The sequence below is a fragment of the Anguilla rostrata genome, chromosome 9, assembly GCF_018555375.3.
Source record: "Anguilla rostrata isolate EN2019 chromosome 9, ASM1855537v3, whole genome shotgun sequence".
Taxonomy (NCBI): Eukaryota; Metazoa; Chordata; class Actinopteri; order Anguilliformes; family Anguillidae; genus Anguilla; species Anguilla rostrata.
This window is the reverse complement of record NC_057941.1, coordinates 21,161,896-21,186,752: the sequence shown is the minus strand read 5'-3', so window position 1 is coordinate 21,186,752 and position 24,857 is coordinate 21,161,896. Positions and strand designations below refer to the sequence as shown.

Sequence of the window (24,857 nt, the reverse complement as noted above, 5' to 3'; positions counted from 1 at the left end):
GAAAGAGTGAAGGTTTGTTCAGCTAATCTAGACATTAGGATAGAGGTGGCAAAATAGAGTAGTGGTTAGTTGTAGTTAGTGGTTAGTACTAGCCTGAATTCAGTAAAAAACAAAAACAAAACACAAATCAGCTCTCTCAATGGAATGTATGTAAAGAACAAGTTTCTCTGTATAAAGCTATTTGCTTCACTAAATTTGTAAATTTCCAAACTGAATACATGATGGAGAGACAGTAATCTACATAGTCAAACAGATCAGACTCTACTGGTACAGGGCTGAATGCCACAATGCTCCGACAGTACCTTGATTTCCTGTTTCCATTTCCCTCTCTGATATTAGATTTTAGGAACCATAATTACAGAAAGACATCAGATTTCTGTTGGTCTGCTCCAATAGGAATATATTTAAAAAACCAAAAACATTCATTGATTCAGACAACCTTGCTTTATGTTGTTAATGATAAAAACTAAACTAATTTCCAACAAGGATAAGTAAAAAATTATGCAAAAGTAACTGTAAATGAAAATATAATTATTGGAAAACATTGCACCCTTTGCCTGGTGACACAAAGAACTTGGTTCATCGATGAACCCCACAGTCCAAATCTTGATTATGCCACTGCCAACTGTGGAAGCAATCCTGCCGGACATGGCGTTATCCATAGCATAAACCAGGTATTGAGGGTTATCGACAGTTAGGTGTTTCCCATGTTATTGCACATCAGTGGACTCCTCTGAGAGACTGCAGTTGCAAAAGTTCGGCTGTACAGCTTAGTTGGTGGCCTGTAGAGTGAAAAGAAATTTTAAATGTTAAATGTTTTTAAATGTACTTAATTTTCTGCCTACATAATTGAGAGGATATAACTATAAGAGCACAGTTTACATCATCAACTGGGCATTCCAATTTATTGAATAAAGAAAAAATAAGGTGACAATTCCAAAATATATACGCATAGCCTACTTACACGAATACAGACAAGCATTTTTAATACATAAAGAAAGTCTACACTCCATATGCATCAGTGCACGGATGCTGAATTACTATTATTAATGCTCAGTCTACTTTTTATAATATGCAGGTCGTTTCATTTCAATTGGAAATTCACATTGTCTCTCACGAGAACGCAACTACGGGTCATTTTTATGAAACGTCTTTTCTTTTCAGGGCGCAAAATATGAGTGCCCACGTCAGTCCTAATCCGAATTCGTGCTAAAATCCTTGTCTACATTTTCCAAGCGCACATATACTGTTTGGGAGGAGCAACAGCAGCAGCATCGTGGTCGACGTTAGCTGCAGTGTGTGTGTGAGAGAGAGAGAGCGAGAGAGAGACAGAGAGAGAGAGAGAGAAAACGCGCTCAACGCACTAGTTTGTTGAGGTGTATCCTGCGCGTGTGATTTCGCCAAGGCGGATTAATTCGTATTGTGTGTGCTACGGCTGCTTCTTGTCACTCATTCTCTGAGCAGCCTCCGAGCGTACCCCGAGAGCGGCTAAGGAGCATTTCTTAAAAATATATAATATATATATTGAGAAAAACCGAAGAAAAGACTCAGCTACCAAAAGCACTCACAGAATTCTTCGAGGAACATACCTTTGTAAGAGATTGCAATGCTTCAAACCAGGGATCTCGTCTGGGCATTGCTTTTCGTTGGCACTGCAGGTAAGATTGGATTTAACGTTTAAAAAAACAGTTGTACTCTGCTAGCCAGCTAGTTTTAATGAATATATGAATGACTTAAAAGGCGCAAGATTATTCTTAATGGTCGTTGTTGTAAAATCTTCACGAGTATTGGAAAGCATCCTTGAATTCTGCGAACCACGTTGCGTTGTAGCTAGCTATCAATGGTTCTCTTTTAGTTTATTCAAACGGGAGCTGTCCCTTCTGAATGTTTCTGTGATCCGCGTGGAAACGTTTGCTACTTTAGCTGAATTTGTATATCCCTTCGTAGCTTGCGTGCTTCGCCTTTCTTAGTAATAAAGCTCACAAGGTACCTTTTTGCGACGTGAACATCCCCGTGGTGTGCAAACGATGCCACATTATCACCCGGAGAGTTTGTTAATCGTTTACATTTGTTTTGTTTGGCGTATTGTTACAAGAAATACACTAAGTTCAGTTAGCTAACTAGCAAGGGAGCTTTGTGCTTGAAGCGCAGCCCCATCTCCTTTGGCTTGCATCAGTTGGTTAGACAGTGTGACAAAGACCGTGCTTGACAAAAACAAGGATTTTTCCCCCCCAGAGTCGAACTGATGTTTCGTTAGAATGAGTTTTAGCAATGGGTGTTTGCAGGAGTTACTGAAAAAGCACCACTGGTCATTATTAACAGTAGATGCATTACATATCCTAAATACACTTGGCATCAATTTGCAGAGCAGGTAGCCGGTCAGTTTGCTAGATATTAATGGGAGAAAATAGAAATACGGTTGAAGTTTCATAATCTTGGAACAGGTCAGATTAATAGCTACCAGACGCTTGCAACCTATTTCACCAAGCTAGCTCCATCATAGTGCGAAATATCATATGGCATTGAGCTCGACAAACTGATTCACCTAGTTCAATATAGACTAAGCAGCTTGGTTGCGCTGGTTCTTTTTGCACTCATCTCGACGCTTCGGCGCGCATGAAAACTCGTTTCAAGAGTTTTCTTGCAGTTTAAATCGAAAAAGCATTTCTAGCATCATCATTTTCAAAAATGGTTGCTATTATTTTGATATATTTGTATGATCACGCGACCTCACGTGAGTCTTACCAACTAGACTACGGTACTCGACTAGTCACTGTATGGAAAGGGGTAGTTACCGTAGCTAAGTAACGGCTTGCTACCACCCATTTAGCTGGTTGTGCATGCACGGTAGGAGCTATAGCTACCTATTGTTACAGTATAATGATGTGTGCTAGTGCTATGTAAATTACTGAGTTTTGTGAAAAAACTGTAGGTTAACATTAGTGGCGCGTATGAGCTCATTAACGTCGAATCTATTTCTGTGGTGGTGCTTTGGACATTTTGGTCACTGATTGATTGGTCATCTCGTAGGCTAAAATTTTTACTCATTAGAGCCGACTAGCCAGACAGGGGTTTTGAAGGATATCAGCCTGCTGCGTAACGTTTGCTTGCAAGCTGGGGAGAAACATAAAGTATAGCTTCAGCTATTTATTCATGGGCACAACGGTGGTCAGTTTAACACATTGTTATTTTTTAAATGAACACAAATGCACTACTGCTAATATATGAAAATATGAGCAATGAAGCATTAGAAGTTAATAGCTGGCTACGAGATACAGAGATGGAATGTTCCTAGCTGTACACAAGGTGAATATAATTCCATCCAATCAGAGTGCAGGGGGCTTGGGCGGGAATAAACCGTTAGTTTTATTCCGACCAGGGACGGATCTGTCTGCTCTCTGTTGTCAAAACACGTCGGTTAAATCAAAAGTAGCTGTTATAGTTTTGGTCTAGCAATATGTAGTACTAGTAGTAGTTACGAGAGCAGGTTTTCGACTGTAAAATTTGGTTTCTTGATTTAAACCAATCTGCTTTGCCTATGCGCAGATCATATTTCTCGAATAGAAATTTCACAAGGTTGTAATCAAATGCATTGTGAGACAAGGCGAAGTTAACAAATACAGATAAAAAACCCCCGTGACTATAACACGATGCCAAATTATCCATTCCAGTTAAACAATCGGTATACATTGTGAGATCCAGTAAAGTCTGAGATGGGGAAAGGAAACACCGTAAATTATTTAAAGATTCTTTTGAAGAACATTGCTAATAGTAACGTGTCGTCTTAAAAAAAAAAAAAAAAAACATTTTTAACGAATTGTTTACGGCGAATCTATTTCGATCCATTTATTTCTGGTTTCTGCTATTGATAATTGAATGCTAACCATCCCGAAGGAATTGCTGCTCTGAATTGAGCATGGCCTCCTTTCAGAAAATTATTTGCAAATATGAGACATTTACATTGGAAGACTGACTAGTTTCTTACAAAACAGTTCGAAAACAGGCATGTATTTATCCCCAGAGGAAGACTTTGATCCGTTTGTTGAACATAGACGATATTGTTCTCGACCGATTGCAGCTATATCCGACGGTCCACACCTGCTACAATTAATCTCAAACTGACAGACCGGTACCAGGGAACCAACCAAATGTCGTGGAGTAGGTCGAATTCAGTTTAGTGTTTAGTTCAGCACAACATCGCGAGGGAACGCTCGGTTTCATTTAATCGCATTATGTATAATTTAAGCATCATCGTCAAATATTATTGTTTCTCAAAAGCATCCATCATTCTCTAACTGGGTAGCTAAAAATGTAGCATATGTAACGATTGTTTGATTCTTAAGGAGTGGATTGAGTCTGCTTGTTTTGTCATTTTTTCATACCCAATTTTAACACGTAGCCATAGACAACGGCTATGTCACAGGGTGATTAATTTTAAGCAGGTGTAGGTTTGTTTCTCTGTCCATTGACAGATGCATCGAAGATGTGCATCTGAGATTTGTTACAGTGGAGCGTGGCAGAATGTGGAGCGTGGCAGAATATGGAGTCGGCAGTGCTGCGTTTTTCTGCGCTGACACGCACTGTAATGTCGTGATGCAGCTGCTCGGCCATGCACTTGACATTAGGCGCCTGAGTGACAGACAAATGCAGGACCGCTGTTCCACTGGCGTCACATTCACAGGATTCCAGGCGCTGCCGCGCTACATATTTCTGGATAGGAATTTTCAACGTTTTTACGTTGTTTTTATTGTTTTTTTTTTTTTTTGGAGAACATTAAGGGTAATGTACAGGCAGCTCGATGTGGTTAAGTAAACACAGTTGAGCAAAAAGCCACGTCTTATGTATACTGGACAAAAAGAATGTTAAGAGGCCGGGCTTGGTTAGACATTGGGGTTGGTTAAACGTTGTTTTTAAGTGTCGAGTATGCAGTTTAGCATTGGTCTTTACGACAGGCAAGGGGTTTAAGAGTAGTCAACATTTGGGGGGAAAACAAACAAATCCAGGATGGATAACATCTGGGGCTTAAGCTTCTGCGGGAAGTTCAAAGCCAGAGTGAAAAGTAAATGGCCTATTTTTAAGAAGGGGAAATTGTAAAGACCTAACAAGAGAAAATTATAAGGTTACAAGTCCTTTGCTTGGAAATGAGATGAATAAAATATCCAGCTGTTGGCTCCTACAAACTTTCTCCCAGTTCAGGAAGCAGGATTTAAAGTGATACTTACATTCATTTAATGCTGGGACTGCACATTTGAGTTAGACTTTAGCACCAAGATTAGTCTGCATAAAAACATACACTTCAGTAAAGTCTGAAAACTTACTACTGGCAGACTTTGAGGTCTGGGAAATGTTTTAGGTAAAGGCTAGAGGTTTGATTTAACGGAATTTTCAGAGATGGTTGGAGTTGAAGGTTTATGAAACACATTTTTCTTTTTCTTTTTACCCTTTTGAAGCTGTTTTGTGTTATAATAATTGATAGGGCTGGTTCTCTGTTATATGTCTTTCTAGCTGGGACGGCTTTGTCTGGGAAATGATTCTCATTCAATTCTCTGCCCTGACTGTGGTTTTTTAATAGGTTTTTGAAAAAAAAGATGCACCAGCAGGCCCTTTTCCCTTAATAGATGTGGACCTATGCTCAGTCCACTGCCTTTGAAGCTTGACAGGACAGAGTCCTGGATTTACTAAAACTGTTTCTGTTAAGTCAAACACCAAATATAAGTAATAAAAAAAATAAGAAAAACATAAAATTAATTTATAATTTTCCTGCTCCTTTATGTCCATGTGTGATCCTGAATATGGTTCAATTAGGAAGATACTTTGAGATTTCTGTATTTCTAAGTTTTTTTTATACAGAGGCAACTTTGTTATGTCTAGTTCTGGTGAAATACCATGTAAAAATTTGGAAGAATGATTCATTTGTTTAATCTCAGATCTGAATTTGTGTTAGGCCTTGTGTAATTTGAGATGAATACATTGGTCAGATAGAGCCTGATTTCTCTTTATTTTTTGTTAAATTGTATTTCTTTCCATCTTTGCTGTTTGATAACAATGTGGCATCTTTGCATATTAATAAATGTGTGAATTGAAACTGGGTTGATTTGCATTGTGGAAGCCCCCAAAGGCCTCCCATACACAGAGTGCTTGTGAAAAAAATAAAGGAGGGAACTGGGGTTTGTTACATTGAAAAGCGACCCCCACTGTCCTACTTGGCCATCCACCCGTCCACCCCCTACCTCCATTCCTCTGAAAGAATGGCTTTCTCTCCATTCAAGTGGAGGGGATCTGAATGGGAAGGGGCTGAGGGTGGCTGTATACGGTGGGGCAGTTGTGCCTAGCGCCAAACCCTTACTATTGGTCAGTGTGTGTGTGCGTGTGTGTGTGTGTGTGTGCATGTAGCTGATGGGGAGGGGCATAATGGACATGTGCTTCATTGTCGTTACCTCCTCACAGCTACAGTGGGAGTGACTCATCAGTCTATGATGTAATCCCCAGCAACGGCACTTTGCTCATCCTGGGGTTTAGAAAGCCCTCTAGTTCATTAGCCGTGTCTGTGCACATCCCATTGGTAGCAGGTGCCTTGGGTACTCGCAGTGCCTGTTGTATTTTAAAAACAGCCCCTTCCCATGGGAGGGCAGCATATGGCAGCATGCATTTTATTTCTGGAAGCCTATAGATTGTCAGTTGATGTTTGGGGCTTGGAAATTCACTTGTGGTAAGCGACTGTAACAACATACTTGTACTGTTGCACTGCTGAATTGGGTGGACCCAATTTGACCAGCCTTTTTTGGATGTCCACTTGGGGGGAGGTGAGGGGCATATTTCAGTAGTTATCAACTACTTAAAATGTGCTACGTAACGTCAATCGAAGGTTGTTCCAGTTCCTAAAACATGATTTGAAAACGCACTTCTCTCACAGTGTTTCCAGTAATTCAGCCTGCAGTCGTTCCTATATATTTCTGTGGTGTGTTTCTTAAATAGACAAAATAGTTGGAATGGATAAAATGCTCAACCATCCATTACAGTCAGAATATACTTGTGAAATAGCTGAATGCATGCCATGATAGCTTGATGTTTTGCATGGGTGAAACTGTTGTTTGTAGTGGTGCACTCATTTTAACACTTGTGCGGTATTTTTCATAACCATGGAGAAGATAAGCAAATGTACAAATATGCTCAAACAGAGATGAAATTAAGACTATTGCATAAGCGAGGAATATCAGGACACTTTCTGAAATCTGTGTTAAGGACGAACTGCCCCAGAAGTTTCACTGAATTCTAAAGCTCTTTTTGAAACATCAACTATAATTAAAAGACACATTGAAGTACACTATTACATTCATTCTACTTTAAATGACCTCTTGGGCTCAATTTGTATAATTCTGATGGAAGTACTGCTAGTTATGTTTCCTGCCAGCTAAGAGAGCTGTTACTGAGATTGGGCCTTCCTGTTGACTCTGGTGAGGACGGAACATTGGTGTCATGCAAGGACAATGTTTCCCGCAATCACTGAAATTCTATTGCCATTGTAGTTCCAGCAGAGCTTGATTTGAACTCCAGTGGGCAGGGTGGGAGCAGGAGGGGGCAATTTAAGTTTGAGAATGGAACACAAGCACCATCAAACGCTACCTAAATATCTTACAGTGGTCTTGGGTTTCATTTCACACAATTACTTCTACCACAAGCGCTTTGCCATCCAGAGGGAAATACTTGCAGGATTCTAACAGTAGGGGCAGCATTTTTCATTTTTCCTGCTAAAGAGGGCTTCCATTATCCTCTGTTGATGTTTATAGAGAAATTGTAGTTGATGTCACGCCGTGGTGCGTGATTGAAGATGGCATGGGTGAAAAGCTATGAAAACGTTGATGCCACTGGCTGATTATGTGCATATACTTATTATTATTTAAGTGCATGGGTGCTGTTTTAGAGTGCGGAAATCTCTTCTGTACGTGACACAAAGTTAAGTTTGATGCCTCCTTTCATCACGATTGTGGGATGAAAAAGGAGCTGGCTGACAGAGGGAGGTAGTGAGGTGAGGGGACTGGGGTGACTGGTCAATAATGTTAATCCAGTGACACTGAAGTGCAGCCTGATATGGAACTAAAATAAAACAAAAACATAAATGAACCAAAGATGGCCATAAAACTAAGAACTTATTAGTTGCTACTTGCTATTAGTTACTTATTAGTGATAGTTACTACCGGCGAGCTAATTACCTTAATAAAAATATTTTCATTTCATTTTTCAGGAGCTGGATGTAATTACAAATATTTTTATTCAAATAAACTCAATAATAAAGGCTATGTGTGACAGAATGACTTAAAATATAGGACAGTTTCTTCACACCCACACTGCTAGACGATAGACAGAAGGTGTTGATACCAAAGTGCAAATGTTTCTGTCTCTCTTCTGGCATTTAAGGTATTTAAGGACACTTAAGTGAACACTTTTGTTTTATATAAACACCTATGCATTTTTTTACTACACTTGAAAGGTAGCCTACTGTTTTGTATTGGCTAAATGAATCAATCCCAGAATTTTAGCAAGCTATTAATTTGTCTTAATTAGATAATGAAAAAATACGAACAAATAATGAACAAAAAAAGAAAAAAAAAGCAATTGAGGAAGCCTACCCCCTAGAGAAAGCCCCTAGCCAAGAAAACAAGGGAGTGGCAATGTAGCCTAGTCATTAGTGGTGTGACAGAATACCACTGTCTGTTTCAAGTCAAAAAAAATATTTGTATTCGTAGGCTATTTGCATTTGGATGAGAACCGAATAGGTAGGGCTAAATGCACGTACAATACAATGACAAGTTATGATCGCTGCCGCTAGCAGGACACCAACCCCAGTCGTCTGTTTGTTAACCACTGTACCGAAGTTTGGAAAGTGTGTGGCGGGTTGGTTTTTGGTTATATTGTGGTATAAACAGTACATACATGATCATCCATATCTTTTTGAGCAAGGGTGTGGGTGCTTAATAGTCAGCCGTGATGAACTGTCAGAATAAAACATTGCTCAAGAGAACAGCCAGTTTATTGGCTAGGTCTGACCGACAGTGTTAAAAGATTCCCTGGTATTAGCTGGTGCTGTGTTTAGCTCTACTGGGGGACTGGGTTGTGAAGCTGTGAAAGCAATTAGCTAAAAATGAAACAAAATTTAGCTGTTAATGTAGCTCATGTCTCTTGTTTTATCTATTACTCTGGGGGAAAAAGTCTACGCAGTACCCCATGCCACCCCAGCAAGGGTGCGCTCACTATTTAACAGTGAGCTATGGATTATGGAGTGCTCACATTTTCCGCCTGGTGGTGGTTATGGTTTGTGGAAAAACAAAACAATATATGCTAATTTGCCTCTGCTGGGAAGGCCGTGCCAAATGAAACTCTAAACCTCTGTATGTGGCCATAGAAATACAGTAATGCCAATGTGTCTTGGTAATGGATTTTTTTCTGAAAATATGGTTTTATTTAAATTCAATTTGAAGTTGATATGTACTTGATAAAATATCAAGTAGCCACAAAGATTGTGTAATCAGTTGCTGGCTCTATCTGCAAGGACATACATTGTTATTATGTGTTTAAGAACCAGGGATACATGGTAACTATAGAACCCCACATTACTCCATTCCTTCACATCACTTGTTCTCAGATGTAGCTGTGCCCAATCTGTAAAGCTATGTCGGCAGTAAAAGAGCAAGTCGAGAAGACCCTGAAAACATTTCAAAGTAGATTCCAATCGTTATCAGTCAGCCCAGAAGCAAAACAAATGCAGCTCAATTTTTGTTTACTTTATTCTGTTTATTTTAATTTTAAGATTTGTTTCAAAGTTTTCTGTACATTTGATTATTTCTGTAGGCCATCCACTAGAACAGTGCCTTAACAGGATGAGCCACCCAGCAGCCTCTGTGACTCAAGTGTTGTCTTTACCTTTTTCAGATGTATAGATAAATACATTTGTAGGCTGCAATTAGATATGCAATTTAAATGGTAGCTGTAGAGCTGGCTGCTGATAATACTTTTCAAGAGCTACCCCATGTGGTCTTGAATTTACCCTGTGGAAGTCGAAAACTTTAATGGCAGTCTGCTCCATTAAAGCACGGAGCAGAATGCGTGATTTTTGAACATATTGTGCAATGCCACAAATAAATTCCATTTCCTAAAAATGGAGCCTGCTGTTTGACGATTCGCAAGAAAAGTTGCGTATTGAGTATTTGGGCTGCCTCAGGCGAATCTTAAAAAAGTATCAGCTGCCATCGTTTCTTCCATGTAAGATTTTTCATTCCAACCTCTATAAATTTGTTTCAGGACATGTCTGATTGGAGTGGTGGTTGGGACAGTCTGCTGGTGATTCCATGTAGCTTTAATCTGGATGTACATTTGACACAATACAGTCATCCTGTCTCTTCTGCGCTGTCCTGGACAGAATAAGCAACAAAAGGGTGTAGTAAGGATGGAGATGTACGCCAGATTTTTTTTCAAGCTTGGTAAAAATGAATGATTAAAGGGGATATTTTTCAAACTAATGATTAATTTATAAATTAGTATGCGTCCTTGTTTACTCCTGTTTTGGCAAAATATAATGAAAAAATAACGTGTAAAGCTTTATTAGTTGTCCATAGTTGATAAACATCAATTATTTATTAGTTATTAGCTGCTAATCAGGCAGTTCATAAATGGTTTTTGTCATAATGTGGTTTTACAATTTTGTTGTAGTAAATCACTGGATAGAATGTGATGAGGGCTGTGTTGATCTGTTGTTATTCCTGCTCACAGATATTCTGCATTCTGCCCGGATACATTATGTCTTCGGCACATTATGCAGAATTTATAAAGTTCTGTCTCTGCCATTGTTGAAGCTCTTGAGTTTTCAGATTTTCTGTCTCATGAATATTCATGAAGACGGGTGGTTGAAGTCAGAACATCATTGGTTAGAAGAGCAGCACAGATAACTGAGGAACCTGGAACCAACTAGTTCAGGAAGTACAGAGGATAGATGCTTTGAAGAAGAGCCGGAAAGATCTTGAAACTAGGGTAAAGAATATCTACTTAAGGCGAAGCAGTGTCATCTGGAAGTGCGTATAGCCCAGCTGCAGCCCTCAGCCATGGGGTTTCTTTCTGCCTGATGCTCACCCCCTTTTCTTGGTTGATTTAATTGTTGATTAGCAGACATTCACTTGTGTGTGTGTGTGTGTGTGTGTGTGTGGCGAGCTTCCCTTAGGTGCAGTCGGTTTAAAGGCTGACGTGTTTCTTCTTATCTGACTGGCTAAATGCCACTTTTGAGGCTCTTGCAGGGTGTAAAATTCACCATGACTTTCAGAGTTACTGGCCAATCACATTCAAACATAGCCTTGTCTTTGTTGTGCCCTAATGTTTTATACATGCCGTTCTGATACTGCAAGAAAAAGGCTTGTAGACTTGAAAGTAGAATGGACTTTCAGACTATAATTGGAAAACTCTGTATATATTTCCTTCTGAATTAAATTACATTCTTCTTTTTCTTGTTATTTAAAGGACACGTTGAATTGGTTTGCAAAATACGCTTTCTTACACGTCTCAAGATGAAAGCCACTGTGTTCTGGTCTGAAATGGCGGAGTGTGTGATTTATAGGGGTTAAGTACTGAAAACAGCTGAAGAAGAGCTCTTTGAAAATGTCCTGCTGACATTGCCCTTAATCTGTGGAATGAGGGCAAAAGAGAGACAAAGACAATAAGAGATAGACAGAGAGAGAGAGAGAGAGAGAAAGATGTGTCTTGGGGGAAGGACTAGGGGCACTGCGGGTCCCTCAGTGGTAGGAGCATATAGCCTAGATTAAAGTCCAAACAGCTTTGTGCTAATGACAGTGAAAACATTTTGCCTGTGCCATTGTCAGTTCTTATTGTTTTAGCTGCTGTTATGAAAATAAAGCCGTTTACTGCAGTAGTAGTTTCTGGAAGCTGTATTTATCAGCTGCGGGTTTGTAAGGGCTAAATGGACCAAAATGGTGGATGATGGATGTTTCAAATAGCCAGTCCTTTCACAATGAGATGGCTGCAGTCTGATGGGGAATTGCTAGCTATCGTTGATAGGTATCATCTTCCGTGAAGAGACACACCTTTTAAATGTCAGTCAGTCACCTGTCAGGCAGATATGTGGTACACAGTGACTGAATTTTCATTTGGCTTGCTCTCAGAATGTGTAAGAAAGAGAAGGAGGCAAAAGATGGGGCTTTATTCGTTTTTAAAAAACAAGGTGCTTACCTCAATGAAGGATGTTTCTTAAGGCTAATATATGCTTACTTTCGACAAGTGCTGCTCAGCAAAAATGTTGTATTTTCAGCAAGGTGATGCTCACAGACCCCTAGAAGAATTTTATGTTGCAGACACTATTATACTATGTTGTGCAGTGTGTTTGGACTGCCAGAGGGAACTACCTGTAGCAGAGGCAATCAATAAAGCATAGTATTGCAATACTTTCTTCTGTGATACAGTATCGCTACTGTGGTGCCAAGTAAATTGCATTTCATTTCGTCCGTGTCATTTTTTTTTAACAAAATAGATTTAAAAATTCTTTCTCTATATTCTCAATTTCATTGTTTCTGCCAAGTTTTCACAAGTCTTGTATCTTGCAATCTTGCATCGTGTAACCATGGAGACAACAGAACCCTCCCCGCAGACCTTTGCCAAAGTATAAATGTTGTGCGACACCTTCGTTTTTGTCGAGCAACATTTGTCAAAAGTCTTGTGCAGCAAAGTAGAAATTAGGCTTAAGGTGGGACACATTGAATGGAGGCAGCCCTGTATCTATGAAATATCCACATAGACGGTGGCTATTATGACTCTCTAAAGCAAATACAGATTATTTCAAATGTGGTCCAACTGCCGTCCTGAGGATTCCACACTTGGGACTCTGCAGAACGAAAAAGCGAGCACCTGTAAACTGTGAGTATTGTCAGACGTGATGCTTTTTTCAGCATTGTTTTGTTTGTCTTAATGTGCTATTTTCCCTCTCTTTCCTTGTGGTGGAAGGCCAGATACCTTCCAGTGAATGTCACATGGGAGTTTATAAACAATAGGCACGTGGGTGTTTGCGGCAAGCCATACATAGAGCCACGTACGCATGTGAGAAATAAAGTAATGTGCTTATTAGGGCAATTAACAGGCAGTTTTATCCAGTAAAAATTGGTTTGTCAAAATTGTTAAACTTTTTTTCCCCTGTATTTGAAGACATTTAGTTAAATTTATATTAATTTCATATTCCATATGCACTGCTATTGTCTTTTCTGTTTGGCGTTGTCTGATGAAGTTTATGAAGGTTTACGCTAGAGGGACAGCTCCAAAATAAAGGGAGTGGTGCCACCTGGCCAAGATGCACCCTAACAAGACCAGGTTAAAACCTAGTATATGGCTGGACCTAACACACGTGATCCGGCCGACCAGTGGTGTGACTTCATAACTCGGCCGACCAATGGTGTAACTTTACACTCAGTCAGTCACAGACATTCGCGTTTGTAGGGCTGGCCCCGCTGTTGCGGTCCAGTCAAAAATGGACAGATCATTGGAATCGAGCACATTTTATGATCACTCGATCTGTGAAATAATAGAAAATCCCTAGTTAGGAATCCCTTCCCTAGTTAGGAAGTAAGTCAGTTGGGACTAATTAAATTGGGACTAAGTAACTGCTAGAGAGGGGCGGGGCGGAGGAGCTGAGATACGGACGAGGCGGGTCTTCAGTCTGCCTCATGAGTCAGTATCACTGCTGTTCTGACTGCTCAAGGAAGCTCATTCCACCATTCCGGCTCCTTGTTGCACCGCCCATTTTGTTGTTCAGGAAACCTGATGCTCCCTTCTGCAGTTAATGGCATTAACTGCAAAAAAGAAAGAAAAAAACGATCTGTAAGCGATACGAGCAGTTGGTATGATTCCACTGTCGTAAACCGATATATTCCCTCCCGTCATATTCAGCAGAAATATCGCAGACTTAGTAGATTGCTTAGCGGGGCAGTTTTTGCGAGCGTAATGCGTCAGATGGGAGAAAGTTGGCAAGTAAGGCGGGTATGGAGTGTTGAGATGCCAGGTGTTAAAGGTCTTGCTGGTTCCAACCCCTCTGGTTAAGCCTGAGCCATTACGTCAGACAGTGGTGGCCGATTTTTTTAGTCATACCGGAGGCAGAATCTGCTGTCCAAAAATGTGTGCCAGGCAAATTATATGTATTTTTTGTTTTGGTAGGTTTTTCTAAGTTTCTTTTTAAATGCCCATGGGACGATGTGGTCTTGGCTGTACAGAATGTTTAGCCTATTTTTAAAAGTGTATTCTAATATAGGCCTATTTTTATTTTTTTTAAACTGAAGCCAGGAGCCATCTTACATAGTAATAATTATTTAGTCTTTTGAAGTTCGTCATCCATTTACATCAGTCACTGCATTTAAATTTTTTTTAAAAAAATGGGCTACTGAATTGAAAAAGTTCCCTATACCCTAAACGGCCGGACAGATAATGGATGTCAACGCTCTCTTGCTCGCTCACCTTCCTTCTCTCATTCTACCTCCCTTTCTTCTTTGTCTTTTCCTCTGTCTTTCCTTTCTTTGTGTTCCCCTGTCTCTCTCTCTCTCCACCGTTCACTGCTCGAAGCAGTTTAGTCCATTCTGGTCACAGCGCAGGAGTTTGGGAACCACAGAATGAGTGACGTGCCCCTCATTTATCCTAATCTGCACTGATGGCGGAGCTCGGTGGCATTTGCTGATCAAACACGTCGTCACGCTGTTTCTTTGCTAAGAGGATATTTTCTTTATTGCCATCACATTCTTGCTTTGGGGCCGAAGAGAAAGATGTGTGCCTATTAATAGGCTCTGCATTCAGTACAGGCAATACACTGCCCTGGAATCTCTCTCTCTCTCCTCTCACTCTCTCTTTCTTTCTCTTTCACTCACTCACTCGCTCACTCATTCACGCGCGCACACACACACACACACACACACACATGCGCGGGTGTATTGTGCTTCCAGTTACAAAAAAATCTCATGCACTGTTAAACAAATGCAGTTTTCTGTCGGAGTATTACTGTGAATGCATTCACAGAAAACTGAAAGTAATGCCCTTTAATAGCTGAAGTAATTGCTTGAATTCTAAATAATGTGTGTTAATGTATATAGCCTAGTAATTGAGTCTAGCCTATGTTTTTTTGGTTTTACTCATGGGTTTGCAAGGGCAGTCTATCAAACTCAGATGTCCCAAAGTCTTCCCAGTCTCCTGCTGTTGTGTCCTTTTTTGGCCCACTGAAATATATGCAAACATATGTGAGTGCTTCCCGGAGGGTGTCGACTTGTGTGAATTGTTGTCCTTCAGCCTTGTCATCGTGGCTTTCCAAAAATACCAGCATGGAAGTGTAATGTAATATAACCCCCTCTCAAACCCCCCCCCCCCCCCCTCCCGCCCCCCATGGACATCCAGTTCTTTTTAAAAGCTACAATCTGATGAGCCGCCAACCGTGAAAGCCAGCGACCGAGGTCGCGGAACTTTCGAGGTGCTGGAAACAGCCCGCGTGGCCCGTAACGCCCAGCGAGGGCCGAGCTCCTCCTTTAAAGGTAACGCCAGGCTCAATCGCTTCCTCACTGAGGGCCTTCCTTCAAGAGTCAACCCTGACATTCGGCAATTTAGTCTGAGATGTGGGAATTGGGCCTGAGGACCCAATGATGCTGTATGCCACTCTGCCGTTTCCTCCCTTTTTTTAAATGCCATTTTGTTCCGTTGACTTCATCAGCCTTCACTTCAGCACACATCAATTTTGAAGCAAAAGCTAATTTCTGACGGATCGTTTTTTTTTCTGATACTCTACCTCTGAGCACGCGCACCCTGGACCAGTCAATCTATTCTGTTAACTGACTACCTGTTATTTCCCCTCAAATTTTATTGCAGTTTTTTTTTTTTTTTGCCAAAATTGGAATGGCTAATTCCATTTGTGCAGGTGCACCAATGACCAGAGGTGTCACTGTTGTGCGTTGAGGTTGGAGATGCCATGGTGACTGAAACCACCCCTTTGTGGGAAATGGTGAAGACAGTTATTCCCTCACTGTTCTCTCACAAAGATTTGATTCTGTACAACCGGCATGCCGCACGAGAGCTCTTCAATCTTGTTTTTATCTCTAGGGTCACACCCCTACATTTCATCCATGTCATCCTGAACAAAAGTGCTACTGTGTGTAAATACAAAAATGAAAAATGATAACAAGCAAACATCCTAGATGAGTCTAGTGATATACTGCAGTGCCGTGTGTCTTCACCAAAAGATACTGTTGTGGTGCTGATTGAATCCAGGGTAGACATCCCTGTAGGATGTCACTGGATATTTTGAGTACTCATGATTTTTTTGATCAGATGCATTTTCCCCTATGAGGGATTCAGAGTGTTGATGGAGTCATATCTGAGTTATACTCCTTAGTTTGTACGTATTTAAAAAACCCAGCTACTCAAGCTGTGAAATGCCGCAGCACTGTGACTGCTAGTTAACGGTCCAGGCCTGGGTAACGTGATTGAAAGAGATCCCAACAGATCAATGGCCTACGGAGGCGATGAACCCTCATTCTCTTGCTTCCCCAAATCTCCATAACATTCAGGGCTTTAATCTCGCCTACGGCCAAAATAAGAAAGCCACTTTGCCTGCTCCCTTTTTAATCTTGTTCCATAATATTTGGGGTTGGGAGGCAAAGCATCATGCCACCGATGTGCCAGGAAGCGTCATATACCTTGAGGAGGTATCGGCTTAAATGGATTATGAGAGGAAATGTTTGCCGGTTTGGGTTTCCTGCAAAATGCAGCTGCAGCAAATGACAGGAATGCAGGTTTCCAGGAAAAAAGACAGCTGCAACAGTGTATTTCTTTTCCCAAACATTTCTTCTCTTGTCTACTTAACCTTGCTTGTTTACTTGAGAGAAACATGAACAGACACACACACACACACACACACACACACACACACACACACACAATTCCAAAAACACATATAACGCTGCTAGAAATCTTGTATGATCCCCTCCACTCACACAGACACACACAATTTACAATGCAGTCATTTGGCAGAAGCGTTCAGGAGTCTTACAGAAGCGCACTTCACATAGCCAATGCTAGCAAACGGTGGTGGAGAAAACATGAAGACGATGGCTCAGACGGAGCTCCCTCTGCAGGGACGCACGCGTGTTTACATTGGGGGGGAGAAACAAAGGGAATGTCAGGGTGGGATGTGATTGATGGAAGCTCTCAATATGGCCGGCCAGTTGGTGCACTCGGCAGAGTCAATGCCGGGGTTACTTCAGGGTTGACATTTCGTCATTTTCCAGAAGGGTCTGCATGCATTATTCAGCCAGAAGGACCCTTAAGCCAGAGACGGAAATATTCTTGGCATTCTTCGCCAGCCTTGTGCTAAATCTCCCGCATCTGATGACTGGCTTTATCACAGGATTCCTACCGAGGCAGTCAAGAGGGTTATAACACAGGTTTTTTTTTTTTTTTGTTTGTTCTCATTTGGTTTTCAGTTGCTGGCGTATCCAGAGCTGTTGGTTTGTGGCAATATACTGACGGGCAAAGTCAGAAGTGCTTTTTTAATATGAAATCTTTCAAGAGGCATTATCTGTTCAATTGGAAAGCACGTAATGATGTTTTGTTTCTCACTTAAATAGTAACCCTGAATGATAAATTAAATGTTTATTTTGGTGTTGGGCATTGAGAGATGGTGATGATGGTGCCCTTATGCCAACCTTGGCTTGACGTGAGTGAATTACTCACATTTAATTTCAATTTGTAGCTCAACTGAGATACCTTTTTAAAATAAAATGTAGGCTAACCACTCAGCTAGTGGGTAGATTAAGCAGTGACTTGCAACAGTGCTCGCCAAGCGTTCAGTGAGTTAGATACAAAAGAATATGACTTGGCTGAGCAATACTGTTGTTGAAAGAAAATTGAAGTTCAATCTTGGTAAAGTAGCGTAAATGGAGAACAATAACTGGAAAGCATCAGCACAGTCATTGAATACTTCTGAACAGTATGATGGGTAAGCTTTGAAGGTACGCGGCCAAAAAAGGTTCGCTCAATTACGGAAGATGTAATGCAGCAGGATGTTTTTCCATGTGTTCTGGACTGCGGTTCGCTAAGTGGAGTGGAAAATTTTAGGTTTTAAGGATTTAATAAAAGTTTAATAGCCACAAAGTCAATGACTTCATCCTCGATGTGGATTTCCTTAATGAAAATGACATGGCGGGGTCATACGTGCTGTCCTACTGATTTTAATGAGGAGTGAGCGTGGGTGCCTCCATCCGGTTGAGGGAAATCAATGGAGATCGACAGATGTTGGAGACAAATGCATTGAATCTGGAGCAGAAAACCATAAAAGGCCATTGGGGTGTGTTTTTCTGTGGCCTGGCAGAAGCTCTTAATGTGTTAATCTATTTCTCCGGAGGGACAGAGGCCGCGCGGTACATGTCGGCCGTGTCAATCGACTAATGGCTCTGATTGTTTTGTCAGTCTCCCCTCCCTGAGCACCACGCCGCTAAATCCTGAGCGCCCGCGCTGTTTGGTTTGAAGTCTCCTGTTACCCCATTTCCCAGCACCACTGCTATTTGCCAACATTCAGCCTCCAAGAGCCTTGGCTCGGATCAAATTTAGTGCTTCATTTTGGATAGCTTAATTAAGCAAGCCCTGGTTTTTCTGTCAGCTGCGAATGTTACTTTGGCAGACATTGAATTTTGCAAAAATGTTTTGTATACTGCGGGGGGAAAAAGGTAACACTTGCCTAATTGTTTTATTTAGAAGGGAACAACAAGGTATGCTAGGATTAGGCTATATACTGAATCGAGGCCTGTTTATTTGCTGTTAGCTTGCCATTTCTGTCACATTCTCCATTGAGTTTTGTGCTTTTATTAGCCTACAAAGGAGGGCAAAGGCAGTGGAATTAAAATGAGATTTGATAACGTTTGAATGCTAAAAGTCCTATGTGAATTATTAAGGGGTTTTAGGTCATTCAGATATATTCAACACATTACAGAAAGGAAACTTCTGCAGGGTGATTAAAAAATGAAAAAAATATGTCTAAAACAAAATATCTTTCAAGCACTATTTAAAGGATTGTTATTTCCTTTGGTTTTGGTTGTGATTTCTCAATAGCACAACAGTCTTCACATTTAACAGATGACACAGCCATGCTAATAGTTTAATTCATGAAGTATGAATTAAAATAATGAATTAACATGAATCAGGCAAAGAAAAACCTTGGCAGGATAAAATCTATAGCACTTTAGCACACTCCCCATAATATCTAAATATTTACTCTGATTTATTTGCTGAAAAGCAGTTAACATCACACACCGTCTCCCTCTCTCGCTTGCACATTCCCTGTGGCCTGCAGTAACACTGTCTAACCACTAGAGGCGAGGGCGAGTGGAGAAGTTGACTCTTCATCCCTTGTTGATAGTTTGTTGTACTTAGCTTGTTGATTCTAGTAGGCAGTTTAAGCAGATGTAGTTGATTCCATCTTTATCATTTTATTAATGCATGTCCACTGTACGGCAATTACCCAATTCATCCACTGAAACTATATTCAAATGCATGTTCTGGCAGTGCAACAGTTGATATGAAGATAACCATGTTCTGGTTAGCTTACTCAGACTTTCCAGAAATAAAAAAAATAACTCATAGATGACAGTACTGACATGAAGACTAAATAGGATGATGTACACCATAGAATTTCATGATAAAAGCTACTGAAATGAATCTGGTTTTGGGGGATGTTTTTATCATAGCTGCAGAGTATGTTTTTACGCTTGGCTTTTTGCATGATGGGGAAGCATTGTAGCACAGCAGAAGGACAGCTAACAGTGTTCTTATAAATTTTGGGAAAAAAATGTGAATCTCCATGACATTGATATATTTGGAAAAGTATTTGTTTGGTTGGCCTGCGAACAAAGCTCTCCTGTTTTTTGAAGCCCTTAGCCTTGCATGCTTTGATGTTGAAACAGAAAATTTGATACTTGAATTTAATGTGTTACAGTCTGTGGGTACATTTTGATGGAATAATGTCATTCAGCTAGGAAGGTAAGTAGTACTTGGTAAACAATCAGGGGTTCCCAAGCCATCCTAAAATGGCCTCCCTTTGGTGGAGGAAAATGTTTAGCGTTTGCACCTCTACCCCACATCCACTACAGACTGCAATTGAGTACCTATTTAACCAACTAGTACCTGCTCACAATTGCATGTCAAAATTATATTGTCATTATATCATGGTTCCATATGTTATAAAGTCAGTACAATTTAAATATTGATGCTTACAATACAATATTGCTACCAACTAGTATATGTAAACCAGACTTGGTTCATTTTAACAGATAGTATGAAGAATGTTCTCATATTTCATATTTATGACTATGACAATATGAGGGAAAAATATAGTTCAAAATCAGAAGAATGTATATTTTTAATTTCCCTGAGGATCATTGGGACTTCTCTGCCCCCATGTTGGGAGCCCCGCCTAGCCTATACGGAGCTGTTTTGTGTGAGACACGGAGAGCCTGGGGGGGGGGTGCAGGCGCCACCGCTGTGCACACAGTGGTCCCAAGGTGAATTCCTCACGGATTCACATAGAAACCGCTGTGACTGCAGCGAGACCTTACTGCCCAGTCCCCCCACCGCCCCCACCCCCACCCCCACCCCACGCCCCATCTTTCACCAGCGACCAGAAGAAGCTCCCTCTTCATAAATCATCCTGTCAGATTAATGCAAGGCAAATTATTATAAAAAAAGGTTTTTTTCAAATGCTGTCCGTAGGAAGTGGGGAAAATTGGAAGGAAATTTTGTGTGTGTGAGTGTGCGTGTGTATGTGTGGGCGTGGTGTGTGTGTGTGCGACGTGTTGTGTGGCGAGTGTGCTGTGTGTGTGTGTGTGAGCGTGTGTGTGTGTGTGTGAGTGTGTGTGTGTGTGTGAGGTGGTGTGTGTGTGCGTGTGCGTGTGTGTGGGTGAGCTGTGTGTGTGTTGGCTTGGTGTGGCGTGTGTGTGTGGCTGGTGTGGTGTGTGTGTGTGGCTGAGTGTGGTGTGTGTGTGTGTGTGGGTGAGCGTGTGTGTGTGTGTGTGTGTGTGTGTGTGTGTGGTGTGGTGTGTGCGTGGTGTGTGTGTGTGTGTGTGTGTGGCTGAGCGTGGTGTGTGTGTGCGAGCCTGCGCGCGTGTGTGTCTGTTTAATAGCTGGGGGAGACGGGAGGGGGGCCAAACCGCTCCAGTCCTGATTGCGACGTCATTAAAGCTGCAGATGAGAGCTCGATGAGCAGACATGGCTGGGCTCTCAAGGACAGACAGTTCTGAGCCATCCTCATTAGAGAGGCGAAGCTCTGGCGTGTTGGGAGGGGGGAGGTCTTAATGAGCGGCCTCTCCAGGGATCACCGGGGGAAAAAAACCAACAAAAAATAACAAAAGAAACTGAAGCGGAAAATGCAGACATGCTGTTTGGAATATAACACCTAACCTCTTCATCAGGAGGTACACAAAGCCGGCACTTCTGCGATTCTCAAGAAAGCATCTCATGGGTCTTAAGACCAGTCCCCCTTAATGAGTAACAATAGCTAGGACACTATGCCGCATTATCATATGCTCTTTCATTGAGTTTTCTTTTTTGCTGTTGTTCAGTAGTTGCTACACCAACTCAAGACACTGAAGCCTGAGTGTCAAATTTGCATAAAGAGAAACAGTACCGACAATATCTCAGTCTAATGAAAGTCACTGGCAAGGACCTTTACAGGCCCTGGACTTTATCGCCAGACAGCGCTCAGAGCTTTATTGAGCTCAGCCTACGGCACGCGTGGATTTATGCTTTTATTAACACACAGAAAGACACAAACGGGAAAAATTCAGCGATTGGTATGAAGAGGCATGTCAAGGGATCTGCAAAAGGATTCCGCATGAAGAGTGCAGGGGATACTTTAAAAGCGTATGGACGGCAATTGTGTTAATGGACGTTAGTGCACTTCAGTACGTACTGCAGGGGGAGGGAGCGTGGCTGCAGGGGAAGGGAAGGGGGAGGGGGGCGTGGCCGGGGTTCATACTGTATGCAAAGCACATGGGGAGAAAAAAAAAAATAGAAAAGCAAGGCCTTTCAGATCACTGGATGGAATGGAACTGTAATTCCAGAATCCGTTTAAAATTAAGTATTGATTTGCAGTTTCCCGGCAACAAGGGTAGCAAGCAGAGTCTGTCTTTGTAGCCGGGGACAAGCTGAACAAAAGCAGCGGAGGAATCGACGCAGCTGTGTTTGAACTCTCGGACTGCGGTTCGATAAAGAGTCCCGCGCGTTCTGGAATCGGCCTTTTTTTCTCGCTTGCCTTCCTCGTACCCTTGTGTGGCTTCCTTTGTTAACTGTTTTCAAACACAGACACACCAGCGGCGCTTTGCCGAGACAATTAGCGCTCACCCCCCCGCCCCCCCCGCGCAGTTCTGCGCACGCGTTCCCAGGACAGCGGCGCGGTGTCGGAGAATGTGGACGTGCAAACACAACAGCGGCTGCAGGCTTTCGTCCCGGACTTTCACAACCTGCGCCGCTTCGTTTTATTGGCGGGTTGGTTTAAGCATCGCGCTGCATCTGTGCGCACCGGCCTGGGCTGTGAGTAAGAGCAGATGCACGGCTGGGGGGGGGATTGCAGGCCTCCTCACTGGCCCTGCGCTCCAGAGTGAAAGAGTTCCGTCGGCACCAGAGGCCGTTGATTAATGAAGTTGTGAATGATTATGAGTGAAGTCACAGGCAGGGTTCTGCCTCCAGCTCATTTGGACACGGTCTTCCCCCCTCAGAGTCTCTCCCCCGGTCCCGTAAGACGGTCCGCGCACCAGGTAATAGCGCCATTAATCACCAGGGTAGCGCCTCGTCAGAAACGCAGAGGGAGCAGGGTTCCGCGGGGCCCGGCGCTATCCGGCGCTATCCGGCCCGGTCTGGTGCGGCCCCGTCTCGCCTCCCGAGTTTCTGTGAGCGGGTCCAGCCGTCGCCGGAGCCCCGGAGGCCAAACGCACAGGCGAACCCGCACACAATACCGGGCACGAGCCCGGGTGGGGCGTGTCTTTCCGGCTCCGCGCCGGGGTGGGTTTGGCTTCGCGCAGCAGCACCGCACCGCAGCCCTTTTTAAACAACGGGGGAAGAGAAGCCGGGTAATCGCTGACCTTCCTTCCCGGTCACGCCGGGAGCGTCCCGCTAAGGAGCGCTGGGACTCCACATCTGGCTTCTGTTTGGACGGCTCCATTAGGCGCAGTTACCCTGCTCCGTCCAATCAGCGTCAAGCGATCGCCAGCCGCTCTGCCGAAGCCACCGCCCGCCTCAGCGGAGCCCCCCCGCCCCCTACCCCCCCGAAAAACGCAGACCCCCTGTGCTCATTTGATAGCTGAGTGCCTTCCCTTATAAAAGAGTAATGCAGGCTCTGGCTGTAAATATGTGGAACACTAAATATGGGGGGAGGGGGGTTAGATACATCATCTTTATAGATGGAAAAATATGTTGTAGGTGGCAAACATGTCCAAGGCTAATAATGTATCATTCGTGTTGTCTAGCCAATCACATTCCTTGCGCATAGCGCTAGCGTACAGATGAAGATATTGTTTTTGATTTTGTGAGAACTTCCTTTTGAATTTTTCTCACTAAAATAGAATTGTATCGCGTGTCCTGTTTTCATCTCTTTCGTAATTAAGCGCATCGCTCTTAAGGTTGGCGATGGCGCTCGCCAGCAGAGAGAGCGATGAAGCCGCGTCCGAAGGCAGGCCTCGCCGAGCCCGTATTCTGATTACTCGGCCCACAGCGTAACGAGGTCTTGTTTCCTTCAGTCCTCCGCAGCCGTTTAGCGACCCCGGCTCCGCCCCGCAGCGCCCACGGCCACGCCCTGCTCGGCCATATGCGTGCGGGGACATCTGGCCAGCGCGGATAAGATCTGCTGGAACGCCAAACCGCCTCCCGCCGCCCCCGGGATTGCGATTTGCCAGCGGCGCAGAACTGAAGAGGGAAGAGCGCAGGCCGGGCGGCGTTCGCTTCGGCTGCGGGCGCGTGCCCTCGTGCCACCGTAGGGAAAGCCGGAAGAATCGACGTGAAAGTAAACAGACGTCGCGGCGAATAAAGGGGCCGAGGCAGAACGAGAAAAGAGAAAGAGAAAGGAAACCGCAGAGCAGAGAGGAGCAGCGAAAACGCAAACAAAAATAATAACGGATAATTGAGAACAGCGCCCTCCCTCCCCCTCTCCTCCTCTCCTCCTCTCCTTCTCTCCCCCTCTCCCCCTCTCCGCCTCTCCTCCTCTCCCCCTCTCCCCCCGCCCCTCTCTCTGAGGAGCTGCGAGCTCCCGGTGGCATGGAAACCTGCTGAGATTGCTGCCGGTCGCCAGTTTTGGGGGCGGTGCAAGAAAAGCCGAATTTAAACAAATAATTAAGTGAGTAACTGAGTAATAAGTGGTGTGCAGAACAGCCTCTGTGATGTGGGTCACTTGTGTGGGGGTGGGGGTGGGGGGTGGCTGTGAGTCACAGCCTGAACACGGTCGCATGCTGTAAACGTGTTGGGAGGGGCGGCGGGGGGCTGCGCAGGTTCGCCGGCAGGTGAGGGTGCAGGAGGAGGGCGGCAGATGGCTTGGCGCCAGGCTGTCGCGTGTCGGGGAGGGGGGGAGGGGGGGCAGCCCTGAGAGACCGGGCCCAGGGGACAGAGCTCTTCTGCTTGGGGGCTCCGGTGACACTGAGCCTGGCTGGCAGATCCAGGCCTGGAAGATGCTGGAGGTGATACTGACCCAAGCAGGAGGAAAACAAGCCACACCCTGGGCTCACACACGCTCATACAAACACATCCACACACGCACACGCATGTACACACACACACAGCACACATGCTTACACACACACACACACACA

General features: G+C 43.2%; 1 protein-coding gene and 1 long non-coding RNA gene across 13 annotated transcripts in view; one reads left to right on the top strand and one right to left on the bottom strand.

The window, feature by feature from the left end:
* Window positions 1-383: 383 nt before the first annotated feature.
* LOC135263259 (uncharacterized) lies at window positions 384-1,281 on the bottom strand. Its single transcript, XR_010332419.1, has 2 exons — window positions 965-1,281; window positions 384-782 (listed from the first exon to the last, which is right to left on the bottom strand). It is a non-coding gene; the product is annotated as an uncharacterized LOC135263259 (long non-coding RNA).
* The window catches only part of ncam1a (neural cell adhesion molecule 1a), a 242,432-nt gene continuing 218,853 nt past the window's right edge, over window positions 1,279-24,857 (top strand). For 2 of the 12 annotated variants that reach the window (XM_064351026.1, XM_064351028.1), the window contains exon 1: window positions 1,281-1,658. In XM_064351026.1, the coding sequence (XP_064207096.1) occupies window positions 1,607-1,658 (52 nt within the window). In that variant the 5' untranslated portion in view covers window positions 1,281-1,606. Of the gene's footprint in view, window positions 1,659-24,857 lie in introns of all 12 variants that reach the window. The other 10 variants (XM_064351025.1, XM_064351027.1, XM_064351029.1 and 7 more) reach the window with 10 other exon arrangements.